This window comes from Pelmatolapia mariae, linkage group LG22 (assembly GCF_036321145.2).
Source record: "Pelmatolapia mariae isolate MD_Pm_ZW linkage group LG22, Pm_UMD_F_2, whole genome shotgun sequence".
NCBI lineage: Eukaryota > Metazoa > Chordata > Actinopteri > Cichliformes > Cichlidae > Pelmatolapia > Pelmatolapia mariae.
The window spans coordinates 29,021,938-29,035,878 of record NC_086245.2 but is presented as its reverse complement, the minus strand read 5'-3'; the positions used below and the strand labels follow the sequence as shown (position 1 = coordinate 29,035,878).

Here is a 13,941-nt window from a genome sequence, read left to right as displayed (position 1 = left end):
CACCTCAAAGACCAAGGAACTGGTTGTGGACTTTGGGAGGTCCAGACCAGGTCCACTGCCAGTTCAGATAGAGGGAGAGGAGGTGGAGGTGGTCAACACATACAAATACCTCAGGCTGTGGGTGGACTGGTCATGCAACACGCAGCAGCTGTACCTGTACTCCCTCAGGAGGCTGAGGTCTTTTAACATCTGCAGGAAGCTCCTGAGGATGCTTTACCAGTTGGTGGTTGCAGGAGTACTTTTCTATGCTGTGGTGTGCCGGGGGAGCAGCACAGCAAAGAAGGACTCATCCAGGCTGGAGAAACTAATCAGGAAGGCGGGCTCTGTGGTCAGCATGAAGCTGGACACTCTGGTGACAGTGGTAGAGAAAAGGACATTAAAGATACTGCTGGACATTATGGACAATGCTGGGCATCCTCTGCACACGGTCGTAAACAATCAAAGGAGCCTATTCAGCGACAGGTTGCTTCTCCCAAAGTCAAAAACCAACAGACTTAAAAACTCCTTTGTCCCACATGCCATCAGACTGTTTAACTCCTCACTGGTGGGGAGAGGGAGGGCAAACAGGGGGACTAGGGAGGGCGGGAACAACTGAGCTGTAGTGCTTTTTATACTTGATTTTTTATACTGTGCAATATTCGCAATATTTTTTCTTGTGCAATAATCACAGTGCAATATACTTACTCAAATGTGCAATCCTATTTATCCATATTATATATTCTGTATTTATATATGCGTATATGTGTATATATGGTATATTTATGCTTATATCCTTTCTCTCATTCCCCTTATTGTATCTGTAACATGCAACTTCTGTCGGTGCTGTGCTACTGGAAACTGAATTTCCCGGAGGAACCCACCCGAGGGATTAATAAAGTTTCATCCAATCTAATCTAAAAAATCTGGTAATTCTTTGTTTTTACATTCATCGGGCCCCAATATGCCCAAATTTCAAAGAGAAATTAAAAATGCATGCTGTGGAAGAGTTCAGGTCTTAGGAGGTTAAACATAGAATGGGAGGCAGAGCCTTCAGGGCCATGTTTATTTTGCAGTCAGTTCAATTTTACATTCAGTTTAATTTTATCTATACAGTGCTAAGTCACATAAACAGTCACTTCAAAGTGCTTCATATTGTATGGTAGACCCTAATACTACTACTGCTACTAATAATATGATTCCTTTGCTGTATTTTCTAAGATGTTTAAGTTCAGGTTTTACTGTTTAGTCTTGAGTTTAGTTCTTTTTGCCTTTAAGTTTATTTCTAGTTCGTGTTTTCTTGTCTCTGTCTCATCACTGGCTCCTATGTTGTTCCTCTCTTTACGTTTTATTCCACGTCTCCTCTGTCTGCGTCATGTGTCTTTGCGTGAGCTATCTAAAGTCTAAATGAATCACTTGACAATACCACATCTGACACCTCCGCGTTTGCAAGTCTCAAGTCAGCATTTCCGCTTTACTGGAAAGGGAGGAAAGTTAAGAACAATATGACGCAAAGACATGTTGTCAGGTGCGGCGCAGAAACCTCTTGAACTGGAAACCTTTGTCTCATTATCATGCGTCATGCTGATGTCACCGTGAGACATTTCATTGACAAATCTTTCTTGGATATCAAACAAAGCAGAGATATGATCAGTTTAGACACAATTCAGAGGATGTTCTGTGTAATCAATTTGAGTTACTAAAATCAGGAGAGCATGCTCTCCCCTGAGGAGCAGTAGAAGGCCAGCTTTTGGTCCAGATTAAGCACAAAGCCTACCTGGGTGGAAGTTTAAGGGAAAAAAAAACAGAGCCATGTCGAGAGGTGTGGTTAGTACAGGTGTGGATATAGCACACAAAAACATGATTAAAACGAATCACCTTGAACCCACAACATGAATAACAAGAAAAATGAAAGTGCAGTGATCATATGTCCTGCCTTGTAACATTGATTTAGTTATTGTTTGTTACTCATGTTGTGTTTATAGTGACATGTTATAATTACCTTTGTTGTTAATGTACGAAAAGGTACAAATATTGACAAAATTTTATGTTATCTACTGTGTAACCAAAAATTATTGGTTACACAGTAGATACCTTTTTAACTTTTAACTTACATGCAGTACCATGATCAACTACAGACCGTATAAAAGCTTGTTGTAGCTACCCTAATGCTTCTCCCTTGTAAAAAAAGGCTGCCACCTCTGTGACTCTGAGAACTTTTTTTTATGAATCTTGCTTCACAGTGAAACATTTGATAGCCATGATGTGCTGGCTTGTTTTGCTTTGAATAGGATTTGCACTGCTACTTTACTTTGGCAAGCCTAAGCTTGTCTTTACTGGAACTGGTACAGACTTGTGTAGAACTGGTTTGTATTTGCATTTGGTGTATTTTAGCAGTTTGTCAAGGCATTAATGTTTTATTTGCTTTTTTCTACAGCTGTTTATTTTGTCTTTATTTATTTTGTCTTACTTTAGTTTTATATTATTTCAAGTGGAGCTTTTGCTATATTGGTCCACTTGATTGTCATAGTTTATTTGCTCTTTATAATTTATTTTTATTTGAATTATTACAATCAGAAAGGACAGAACTCGGGGGCAGAAAAGAGAAATAATATGACTAAAGAGAAGTTGGGAAGAGAGTGAACAGAAGGAGAGGGAAAGAAAAATAGAGGAAAAGAGGGATAGAGAAAAGACACTGAAAATCTGCTTTTCTACTTGCTTTGTAAAACAGGAAAACAGCACAGAAGGGAAACTACAGCAACAACCAACATAAGCATAGGTAACATTAAATAGTACATATTGAATCTTACTGAGTAGCACACAAAGCCAACAACGCACGATATGTTTAGAGGCAGCAGCCAACCAAGATAGTGTGTGCCTGTGAGTACCTGTTTGTACACCTGTGTTGTGTAAAAGCGCAGGTATCATAATGATGTCTATTCTGTGTTATTTTCATGAGATTCATGAGCATGAGATTGTTGTTTTTCCACAGGAAAATGCAAAAAAAGGATATTACATGCTATCAAGGGCATGACAAAGGAATCACACCGTATGGAACTTTTAGCCAAGCAAAAACCTTTTAATAATAATATGACTAAAGAACAGGCTAGTTACTTTTGCTTTAATGCATTTGGGTCAAGTTATAATTTCGTCACTGCCTGCCTCCAAACATCAAACCAATTTGACCCTAAACAGAAACACAAGAAAGGTTTTTCCTGCTCGTCTCTTAATCAACAGAGGATGTCGCATAAAACAAGATTAAATTTGCCATAGTCAGGGTTTAAAGTGGGATTGTGTAGCTAGCTCTACAGAAGAGGAAAAAACATAAAGGGAGTGAATTTTTTTAAGTGGCCGGTAATTTCAAATTGTCTCACAGTGTGTTGCTTGCTAAAGGTCCAGCTGTTGTATTTCACAAGGGGAGAGAAAGGAAAGAGTGCTAACATCACTCAGAGATGGAGAAAGATAAGAAAGACTGGACAAGAAAGGAAGAAGAGATTTTAGATTTAAAGGTAAGGACTGCTCATTTAAAGCTTACTATTTAAAGGCTGCATGAAAATCCTTTGCAGGTGAGTGCAGGATAAACAGGTTAGTTTACTTTAACATCACAGTAGAGCAAAGAACAGTGTGACTACAGCACGGTGACTGGGGTTTCATGGAGAGACATGCTACATTAAGTGTAGCTGAGATTCAATGCTGACATCTGGTTGAATTCAGTTGTGTAAATCCACGAAGAGCAGCAGGTCAACTGATCACAGCCTGTACACTAAGAAAATCTACTGGAGGTTCCAATAGAAATTAATATGAGTTCTGTCATTTTGTACATTTCGCTTGTATTTAAAAGGTTCCTTCATGTAATGATCTGCTAGAGGGTGTGGGGAGCCATAGCCCCGTCCTCCAGGGCATGAAGGAGGTATGGAGGAGATCAAGGCTCCAGACATCGAGGCCCCCAGAGTACAAGAGACCAAGGAAGACCAACGGAGGGGCAGCTGCGCCACTCTCACGGGAAGAGCTGAGGAGAGTCCCAGATGAGGGGTCACTCAGCAGCTGTGGAGCAGAAGCCGGGGGGGTTGCAGTGATGTGCCCGTGAGCTCCGCTGGCAGCCAGCTGCGCCAGAGTGACCGAGCCCCAGGCCGAGAGGCCGAGGGCACCCCACCCCCGAAGGGGCCCGAGCGAGCCCCAGGCTCCAGGCCCCGACAAGCAGCCACCAGGAGTGAGCCGGTGTGTACCTGGACGCCCACCCCCGGACACAAAGAACCACCAATGCACCGATGTCTGAGGGCGTCCGCCACTGGCAGGGGGAGTGGTGGGGGGAGATAGGCCTCCATACCTTGGAGAGCCTGAGATGTCCCCAGAGAGGTGGCGTCTGATACCCAACCTGACATATAGACACAGACAAACAGGCACACACAGATACAAACATCCATTCCCACCCTCATGCTCTCATCTGCAATTAGTCAACACTCACCCAACGTGGAGACAGACATAAATATTTATGTTATTTCTATGAAAAATTAAAAAAACAAAAACAAATCCTCCCCTCTGTTTTGTGTATAGAAGTTGAATGGCATTCTAAAACATTTCAAAAAGCATCAATTTTTATACAAGTGATGACTGGTATGAATGACTCCAATTAGAATCTATAAAGGAGTAGACCACATCAACTTCAGCACAGGTGAACTACTGCAAAAAACAATAAAATAATAAATATTATTATAATAACAGTTATTAGGAAAATATGAGATAGATTTCTAAGTAATTGCAGAAGATCACCGAAAAAGGAATTGTGTCCCACATATGTGCTTAATAAATAACTGTTGTTGACTGGACTTGATCTGAGTATTGTTTGTTTATTCTCAGCACATCAAAAAAGAATCGGGACACAGTCATTCATCATTTTCAAAAATGAAACTGAATGAAACTCGTTTTCCCATCTAGCATTACAATATTAATAAATATAATAATAATAATAATAATAATAATAATAATAATAATAATAATAATAATAAATAAAATCATGTGATATTCTTCTTATTATTATCATTATTTATGGTACTACATTCATAAGCTCATATCAAAAATAATGTGACATGCATACATGGTTTCCTTCACCTAATGGGTTAAACAGACCATAAATAAACCCTCCCAGGTATTGCTACACTGGCTGTGCCACAGTTAACAGACAAGTTTTTCCTCTTTTTTCAATTCCGAGAACAACCAAAACAATTCAGCTTTCCTAGAACCAAAAATAAACCCCACTAACACCATCAGGGCATTTGAATAGTAGCTCACCAATTTAAATCGCTCTATCGTTCACAGGCTCTCTGCCTGCTTTCTACTTCCTTTACTTTTGAAGGTAAGAGAAAATATATTACATTTAACACTATTAATTACTCATGACAAGCTTTATAGAACCTCTTAAAAAAACCTTATTCAGATGTTGTTAAATATATAAATTTAAAAAACATGTTAACATTATAGTGTGACTGAATTGTGTCTTTCTGATTGATTCTTTAGCAGGTTAATAGGATTATTTAGTTTTTAGGAGGTAGAGCAGGTCATCTGCTAAATGGAATGTTGGTGGTTTGATCTTGTTTACCAAATATCCTAGAACAAGATACAAATTTCAGTTGCTCTCGGATGCAACTTGCAGTTCTCATATGAAAGAGTGAATGAGGCATGTTGTAAAAAAGTCTTTGAGTGCTCAGATAGAGCAGAAGAGAACACTATAAGAACCAGTCTAATTATCAAATATTTTCTAAGTGTCTTTCTATGTTACATTAAATAATCATTGTCCAAGATGTTTTCCTTTCTGCTGGGTGTCACGTTATGCTAGAAAGGCAATGTCTTTTAAATGAGTTAACACATATAAACCCTTCACATATGGCATTAATTATACTTTGTCCTCAGGGGCAATGCTGTCCCCAGATTGTCTCACCAAGGTTGCTTTTGAAACGGTGGATAGTGTTTTGTTGTACGCTTCTTTGTAATATTGTCTACATTCTTAGATTTACTCACCTGACTATTTCTCCACTCACTGAATCCACAGATTGTTCTTCATTGAAGATGAATTACAGACAGAAAAAATCCAGGGTTCTAATTTCCCTGCTCCTGTGCATCTCAGTGATGCCTTTGTTTTTCAGTCCTTCATGGAATTTATCTGTTTACTCCTTTGGGCCCTGGAAGTCAAGTTTTTGTTCCTGTCTCAAATGTATAAGAGATGGTGATCCTTGGTTTAGGGAACAGATTGATGCATCTCCTGAACCCTTTTTGCCAAGAAAACACAGCATCTCAGAGAATGATTTCCTCTGGTGGAAGGTAAATTAAATGATCTCTAAACAAAACAAATGTTGATTAACTTTGCATTTCATTATATTTTTCCAACTGTTGGAGCCACTGGAAAACACATACTTGGAACGTGTGAGATATCTTTCTATATATATTCAATGTTGACAAACAAAAGTGTGAAACTTGCTGGTTACCAGCTCCATTAACTTTATTAACTTTCCTCTGTCAGAAAATAAAGCAGGAAGAATACGACTTCGCTTTCTTCAATGCAACAGTAGACAAGGTGTTTGAGATGCTACCGATCATTTCAGAAGATGTAGAACCCAGGCCTGATCGCTGCAGGATTTGTGCTGTAGTGGGGAATTCTGGTAATTTGAATGGATCACGTTATGGACCTCTGATTGATTTGCATGATTTTGTAATAAGGTAAAACAGAATACAATCAAACATTCATTTAATTTTACTTAGAGTTGACTATTATGTTGTTGTATTGACTCTATTCACAAAATGTGATTTAACTGCATGATGTTTAATATGTGTAAATATGTGTTTAGAATGAACTATGGGCCGACCAGAGGCTTTGAAGTGGATGTTGGAACCAAAACAACTCATCGTGTCATGTATCCAGAGACTGCTAGCCTATTGGACCACACCACTCACCTTGTGTTTTTTCCATTCAAGATGGAGGATTTTTTGTGGCTCCTCGAGAACGTTGGGTAGGTCAAACATTGCTGATATCTTTTTATGTTTTTGTATTTAGAATATATATTTAGTACACTTGAATATTTAGGGTTGTGAAAAGCTTAACAAATTCATTATTGTATGCATTTATCATTTCAATTGGAATCTAGCGTTAAATGATTCTAATCACACAATTGCTAATTAATTCCTTTTCTAGCATATATACCATTAATGTAAAAGCATATTTCCAACAGAGAAAATGGCGATTTAAACAAACAGAGCCTAGCCAACAAGAATTTGGTGAGTACATTATTCTATATTTTAACAAAAATGACAAAGTGTATATTCATATATTTCATTTCATTTCAATTCATTATTTATTTATTTATTATTTATTTCACACTTGGTTCAACAGTTTCCACAGTTAGTTCTTTCAGACAAACCAACCACACTTTCTCTCGGTATAGCACTGCAACCATGTGTGAAAAGGAGCAGGAAGAAGAAAATATTCTTATTAAACCCTGCCCCCTATCTGCAATCCAACTTATATTACAAGTGGGCACCAGAAATCAAGGAACAAACTAACATTTATCTCCGGTCCTAACGCAAACCAAACAACAAATTTACAATCAGCAATATACCACTCCACATAGTAACAAGGAGAAAAGATAAGTAAATAGAATAAAATGAGGCAAAAAAATAAAGGATCCTTTTTCAATTAACTCCAATTTCGTTCATGTTCTTCATATTGAGTTATCGTTTTAGACATGTAACACTTTTTAAAACAATGCAAATTTACACAGTTCTTTAGATAATAATGAAGAGAGTTCCACAGTGGTATACCCCTAACCGTTGGACTCATTCATCTTTGTGTAGTCCTAGCTAGCTGATGCTTAAAATAAAATTTCCTTCTGCTGTCTTCACCCCCGAACACTATCAAATATAATTTAGTTAAAAGATTATATTGTGCATTATTCGCAGAAGCAACTAGTTCATATATGGCCATGTTTAATTACCAGGTGAGGATCCTCAATCCGGCTTTCATGAAACACGTTCATCAAGTTTGGTTGCAACAGAAGGGTGCTTATCCATCTACTGGCTTCATGACTTTGGCTTTCAGTTTGATGATTTGTGATGAGGTAGGATCACATTCCATAAGTCAAAGAATTACCAGTAAAGCAATAATGACTGCTGTGCAATAAGTACATATGCCATAACTGCCAACTATGCAAAAAAAAAAACAGAGAATTGTAATTTTATTTTTGTCCATTACGTCTTTGATTGCATTATTTTGGATCTACACTGAAAAAAAGACCATGTTGGGTTTATTTAATTCAATAGTGGACACTGGTTGCACACAAATGTTTTTGCTTTCGCAGAAACTTAAACAACTGAGTTAAATCAACACAACTTTTTCATATTCAATAAACCTGTGCATTTTGTGTTCATAAAACACGATTGAAACATGTTTAGATGAAGTAAGTTGAGCTCTTGGAATATTTGAATCCTTCACAATTTTGGCATTTTATTTTAACACTATTCAGTAACTTTTACCCCAATACAACTTGGTCACTTAAATACTACATGTTGTCTTCATATTACATAATGTTCAACAAAGTCTAGAGTCTGGTTACCATAAAAATCAAATGGATCTACAACAACTACCATCCTCCTATCTTTATCCTGGTTGCAGGGGGACTGGGAAATAACCCTGAAGTGATAGGTTATGAGACAGAGTACACTCTGGACAGCTCACCAGTCTATCACACAGAGACAAGCAACCATTTGCACCTCTAGTCACGGGTAATTTAGAATCACCAATTAACCTAACTCTAATAACTGCATGACTTTTAAATGTGGGAGGAAACCAGAATACCCAGAGAGAAACCACTCCAAACTAGCCAGATTGTGGATTTGAACCCAGGACCTTCTTACTGTGAAACAACAGCACTAACCACCATGCCACCAATCCAGGAAAACCAGTAAAGCTATGATTTCAAGGATTGATTGTTTTTGTCCTTGACAGGTTAAACCACAATAAACAGCAATAGCATACACATGGTGTGTGTGTAGTTGTCTGCCTCTTATTTCCCCAGTGATTTTCCTGCAGTTTGACATCTCCTGCGATCTTGTGAATTTCATGAGTCCCGCAACTAACCACTCTTACTAGATTGTATCATGTCATCTCAACAAGAACAAATTAAGTTGTTGAATTTCGTACAGATCCTTCATGATTTAATTACGTTCATAGAAACATTAAATTATTGTGTTCAAATTACAAGTTAGACTTTTTTAATGTAACAACCACCCAATTTACTTTTTTCGGTATACCAAAAAAAGTAGAGGCGGCTGCTCAACTTGACTGAGATTGATGCCTTCCTGAAACCACGATCCAAAGCACGCGAGACTGAAATCCCGTGCAGTGTTGCAGGATTTAACATTGCTATATTATTGACTTACTTCACTAGAACATGATATGAACAATTTTAAAAAATCTAGCCTCTCTGCATATCATGTAGTTTCTACACTATATAGTTACACTTAACTTTAAAGTATGAGGCACTTGTGTTAAATACACGCAAGATGCTTACGTAAATCCAAGAGCTGGCCAATCCCTTTTTTTCAGTGTAGTGCTAGAATTGTTGTTTAATCAAAATTTACAAAGACCAACGAGTAAGAATGATAATGTGCTGTTTACCTCTTTCTCCTGTCTTAAATTAAAGTATACTGTGATGCTGACTTTCCCAACACATGTATAGTAAAACCTTAAAGCAGTGGTTCCCAAACTTTTTTTGCTAGGCCCCCCTTTGTTTTAGAAGATCATCACAGTGTTGCCAACTTAATGACTTGGTCGCTATATTTAGCTACTTTTCAGACCCCCTTAGCAACTTTTTTCCCCCTAAAAAAGCAACTAGCGACAAATCTGGCAACTTTTTCTGGTGTTACTGGAGTCTTGTGACGATGTCATTTAGCAACTTCTAGCAACTTTTAGGACAGCCAAAACTCCTCAATAAGGAGGACAGCCTCCTTATTGAGGAGTTGGCAACACTGCAAATACATCCTCCAACCACACACACACACCCACTGCGGTTTATTCCACACCTCAAATCTTTTGTAAACAATTAAACAAATAAAAGTTAACTGCAATAAATTACAGGTTGCAATTAAACAAACCACTAAAAAAAGTCTTTGTGGTGTAATTGTTTTACATGTAGTTGTTTTTTTTGTTTTTCTTTTCTTTTTCTGTGTAAGAATATTCAACACTGCTATCAATACATTGTCTCTGTGCAAAATGGATTTAAAAACAATCAACTGTGGGATACTGTTTGTCCATGATTTGAACCAGGGCAACAAATTGTGGCAGGATCAGTGTCGTTGCCAAGATAGGTATCACTGACAATATTTGCTCCTCCTGCGTCGCGAGCATTCGCTCGGCACGGAGTGCTGATCCAGTTTACTCCGCCTCCATTACAGAAAATTAGACGTGGAAGTAGTGATGTTTTAGTTTTGTGATAAAGTGAAAATGAGTGTTATTGCATTACCATTCAGTTTGAGGGTTACAACAGAAAATGTTATATTTATTGTTCTCACGTGGTATCGGACGGGATTATTTTAACAAACGAAGGACATTTTACCTGATAATTATTTTTTTATCCTTCTGTAACTTTACTGTATAAAGAGCTAAAACCTTCAAAGTTTCAGGAGTAGTTAGTGGTTATGAGAAGTCTTTGTGAACTAAAGATCAAGAATGTGGGATACTGCTTGTCTGTGATTTGGAGAGCCCGGCATGTGCTCCTGACGCAGGGGAAACTAATTCTGTCGGGGATACCAACCATGATTCATCATATGTTGGTCTTTAGCTTGGAAGGAAGTTGGTTTGGAATCATATCTGGTGATGCTTCAAACTCTGCTTTGCGTTTGTCTAGGAAAACCGTCAAAATCCTGTCCATTGTGCTAGCAGTGTCCAAGCATTCTTTTTTTTTTTGTTCATACTGCGCCCCCCTGCAATGGCAACCCCCACTTTGGGAACCACTGCCTTATAGTAATACCTTTAGAATAGAATACAATAGAATAGGATACAAAAGACTCTTATTGTCATTGAAAAATGGTGCTGCTATGTCTGCAGCTTGTCCGCACCTCGGACACAAGCATTTCACTACATGTTGTACTCTGTATGATTGTGTATGTGACAAATAAAGGTTGTTGTTATTGGCATCCTGGTGTGCCAGAAGGCCGCCAATGATTCTTTTTTGACAGGGTTAATCACTCTGTGCAACCTTCCTGTTCTCAATTGTAGCCCTCAATGGAGAGCATGCTCTCCTGCTGTTTGGCCTTCTTTACCAGGGTATTGGTGTTTTGGGTCCAGGTGAGATCAGCAGAGATGTGGGTGCCCAGAAACCTGAGGTTGGAGACAGATTCCAGCCGTTCTGCGTTTTTAATCTGAGGGGTGTGGACCTCTCTGTGCCTCGTGAGTTCTTTTCCGTTAACCCTTTAAAACCAGTTGGAGCGGGCACGCTCCATTTTGCGTAACTATTTTAAAATCCCTGTAGAACTGGAACCACGTAAGCTAGTGCAATAATTTTTTTTGCATATGAAACCGGAGGAGTTGTACTTGCATCTTATGCCATCAGCTTGCCCTAGGTCACGGTTTCCTTCCACATATAGCTTTGCAAAAATTGCATAAAAAGCATTTGCAGCAACAAAAACATGCCGATCTGATCAGCTGTTCAAAATGCTTCCTACGTTGGAATAGACGTCAGCGCGAACTATCGCATGTCCGCTATCACCTGGCCAAAACTGAAAGTGACGTCATTTTGGCAGAAAATGTAGTTTTTTACCTTCAGGGCCTTATAAGTCTATACTGGTGTTTTTTAAAATCATTGTTTGACTTTATGCTTTTCTGAATAGTTTCTGGGATGCTTAGAACTCAAATTGCACTGCTGGAAATAGTTTATGTTGATGCACATGCTGTTTTTTTTTGAAATTTTAGATTATAATATTTATTTTCGTTTTTCCTGCAGTCCATAAAAATTGGTGTATTTTAAAAATAAAACTATGAAGACACTCAAAATACATTTCCTGTTGCTGGAAACTATTTTGTGCAACTTTTTTGTAAATACAATTTTGAGGGATAAACCTCTTAAATTTCTCTAACTAGAAATATATGTAAGAAAAACAAAAACGATTTTCAATTTTTTTGTAGTTTATTGCACTTTTTGGCAATTTATGTAATTACTATGGACTTAATGCATACATATTATTAAAATTTGGGCTATAACGGTTGTATTGATGTATTGCAACTTGAAATGCTCTCAAAAATGGCACTACAGTATGTAAAAATATAAAGATAAGCTCTGGCAGACTTGGTTCTATGGTAGGTCTTAAAGGGTTAAGGACGTTCATCTTCAGATTATTTTCTGAACACCAGTGGGACAAGTTCTCTACCTCCTCCCTGTATGCAGTCTCATCTCCAACACACATGAGCCCAACCACAGTGGTGTCATCGGCATGCTTGATGATGACGTTGTTTGGATGGGTTGGTGTACAATCATAACTGTACAGTAGGGGGCTGAAAATGCAGCCCTGTGGGGAAGAGTAAAGTCGTACTGACTGAGGCCGGTTTGTGAGGATGTCAGACATCCTCACCACCAAACTGCAGGTGGTCCAGTTTGGTGGTGAGGATTCCAACTGAGCAAAAAGGTACTGAGCTCCTCTGCGAGTTTGAGGCTGCCGTCGGGGGCTGGGGGCCTCTGTCCTTTGTAGTTAGTTCAGTTAGCTCTTGTGAAAAAGCTGAAATTATATGACATATTGAAATGTAACTTTCATTATTTATTTCTTATGTATTTCCTTTTTTTTGTCCAGGTTAGCGTCTTTGGGTTTGGAGCAGACAGCGATGGAAACTGGGGCCATTACTTTGAAAAAATCAAAGAGGAAAATTTTGGAACTGGATATCATCCAGGAATATATGAATATAATCTTATTCAGCAGCTACACAAAATACAGAAAATCACATTGTATAAAGGACATTAATTTTTTCCCTTTGTTTCTCCTTCCTCTTTTTTAAATCCAGTGTTTACTGTAAAGCTTAATTCATTATTAACATGATTTATTCTGTGCTTCAGTGTTTTTATCTTTAGAGGAGTCATCAGATTTCTTTTTATAAAATTGATTCTCATGGCGCGTTTTTATATATTCAAAGACAAGCTCTTCAGGTTTACTAGTGCTTCTAAACCATAGATGTTAATGTGAGTGTGAAAAGTTGTCTGTCCTGAGACTAGGGTGTGTAGACTAGACAGTGTCCAGTGACAGTGGAAATAGTATTGAGCTTCCTCTCCACTACACTCAACTACATAAGAGTTGAAGAAGTGTTTCTTTTGAGTAGGCATCAAGATTGTGATAGTTAGCTAAAAGTAAACTGAAAACTACTAGTTGTAATAAGCAAATATTCTTAAATTCTCTATTGCCCTTCCACACTTTTTAAGCAGTCTAGTGTTGATCCACTAATTATTCTTTAAATCTGACTTAATCTGCTTTTAATTACAAAGAATGTATTTCCTTTTTGTACATAAAAACTGTGTGGTAATCATTATTAGGATGTTGAAAAGGTGGTGCAGAAAGCTGGTCTAAAGAAAAAACAAAAATAAACCCCACACAAACTTGGAAGAGCTGGCCAAAAGAACCAGACAAAATTAAACAGCTGATGATGGACAGATGCAACAATACCGATTGTTACTACCTTGTGCAATAAAGAGGATGTAAGTTGTATCACAAGACACAATAAGACAGCTGATCATTTTGTTTCACTAACTCTTCAATGAAATACATTTTGTATAGGGTATAGGAGCTGTGGCTGTTTGTTTGTGCCCACCTTTAAATTTTAAATACGTGTAGACATTGAGGGTTCTTGGGAGGGGCTGTGCTGACACTGGCCGTTGTCTGGCAGTTGGTTGTTGGCACACACTGCTCTGCTGTTTTCGTTCTGCATCAGTGATGTACTGG

At 38.1% G+C, this 13,941-nt stretch overlaps 1 protein-coding gene across 1 annotated transcript; it reads left to right on the top strand.

The window, feature by feature from the left end:
* The first annotated feature begins 208 nt into the window (after nucleotides 1-208).
* LOC135933192 (CMP-N-acetylneuraminate-beta-galactosamide-alpha-2,3-sialyltransferase 1-like) lies at nucleotides 209-12,972 on the top strand. The gene is made up of 8 exons (XM_065471194.1): nucleotides 209-361; nucleotides 3,818-4,008; nucleotides 6,117-6,291; nucleotides 6,491-6,687; nucleotides 6,816-6,977; nucleotides 7,197-7,242; nucleotides 7,962-8,081; nucleotides 12,805-12,972. Exons 1-8 carry the CDS (start codon nucleotides 209-211, stop codon nucleotides 12,970-12,972), a joined length of 1,212 nt encoding a protein of 403 aa, XP_065327266.1.
* The last annotated feature ends 969 nt before the right edge of the window (nucleotides 12,973-13,941 follow it).

Coding starts and splice junctions, on each gene's coding strand:
- LOC135933192 (XM_065471194.1), top strand. CDS start 209: ATGCTTTACCAGTTGGTGGTTGCAGGAGTACTTTTCTATGCTGTGGTG. Junction 6,292..6,490: donor ATGATTTCCTCTGGTGGAAG/GTAAATTAAATG, acceptor TTCCTCTGTCAG/AAAATAAAGCAGGAAGAATA. Junction 6,978..7,196: donor TGGCTCCTCGAGAACGTTGG/GTAGGTCAAACA, acceptor TATTTCCAACAG/AGAAAATGGCGATTTAAACA.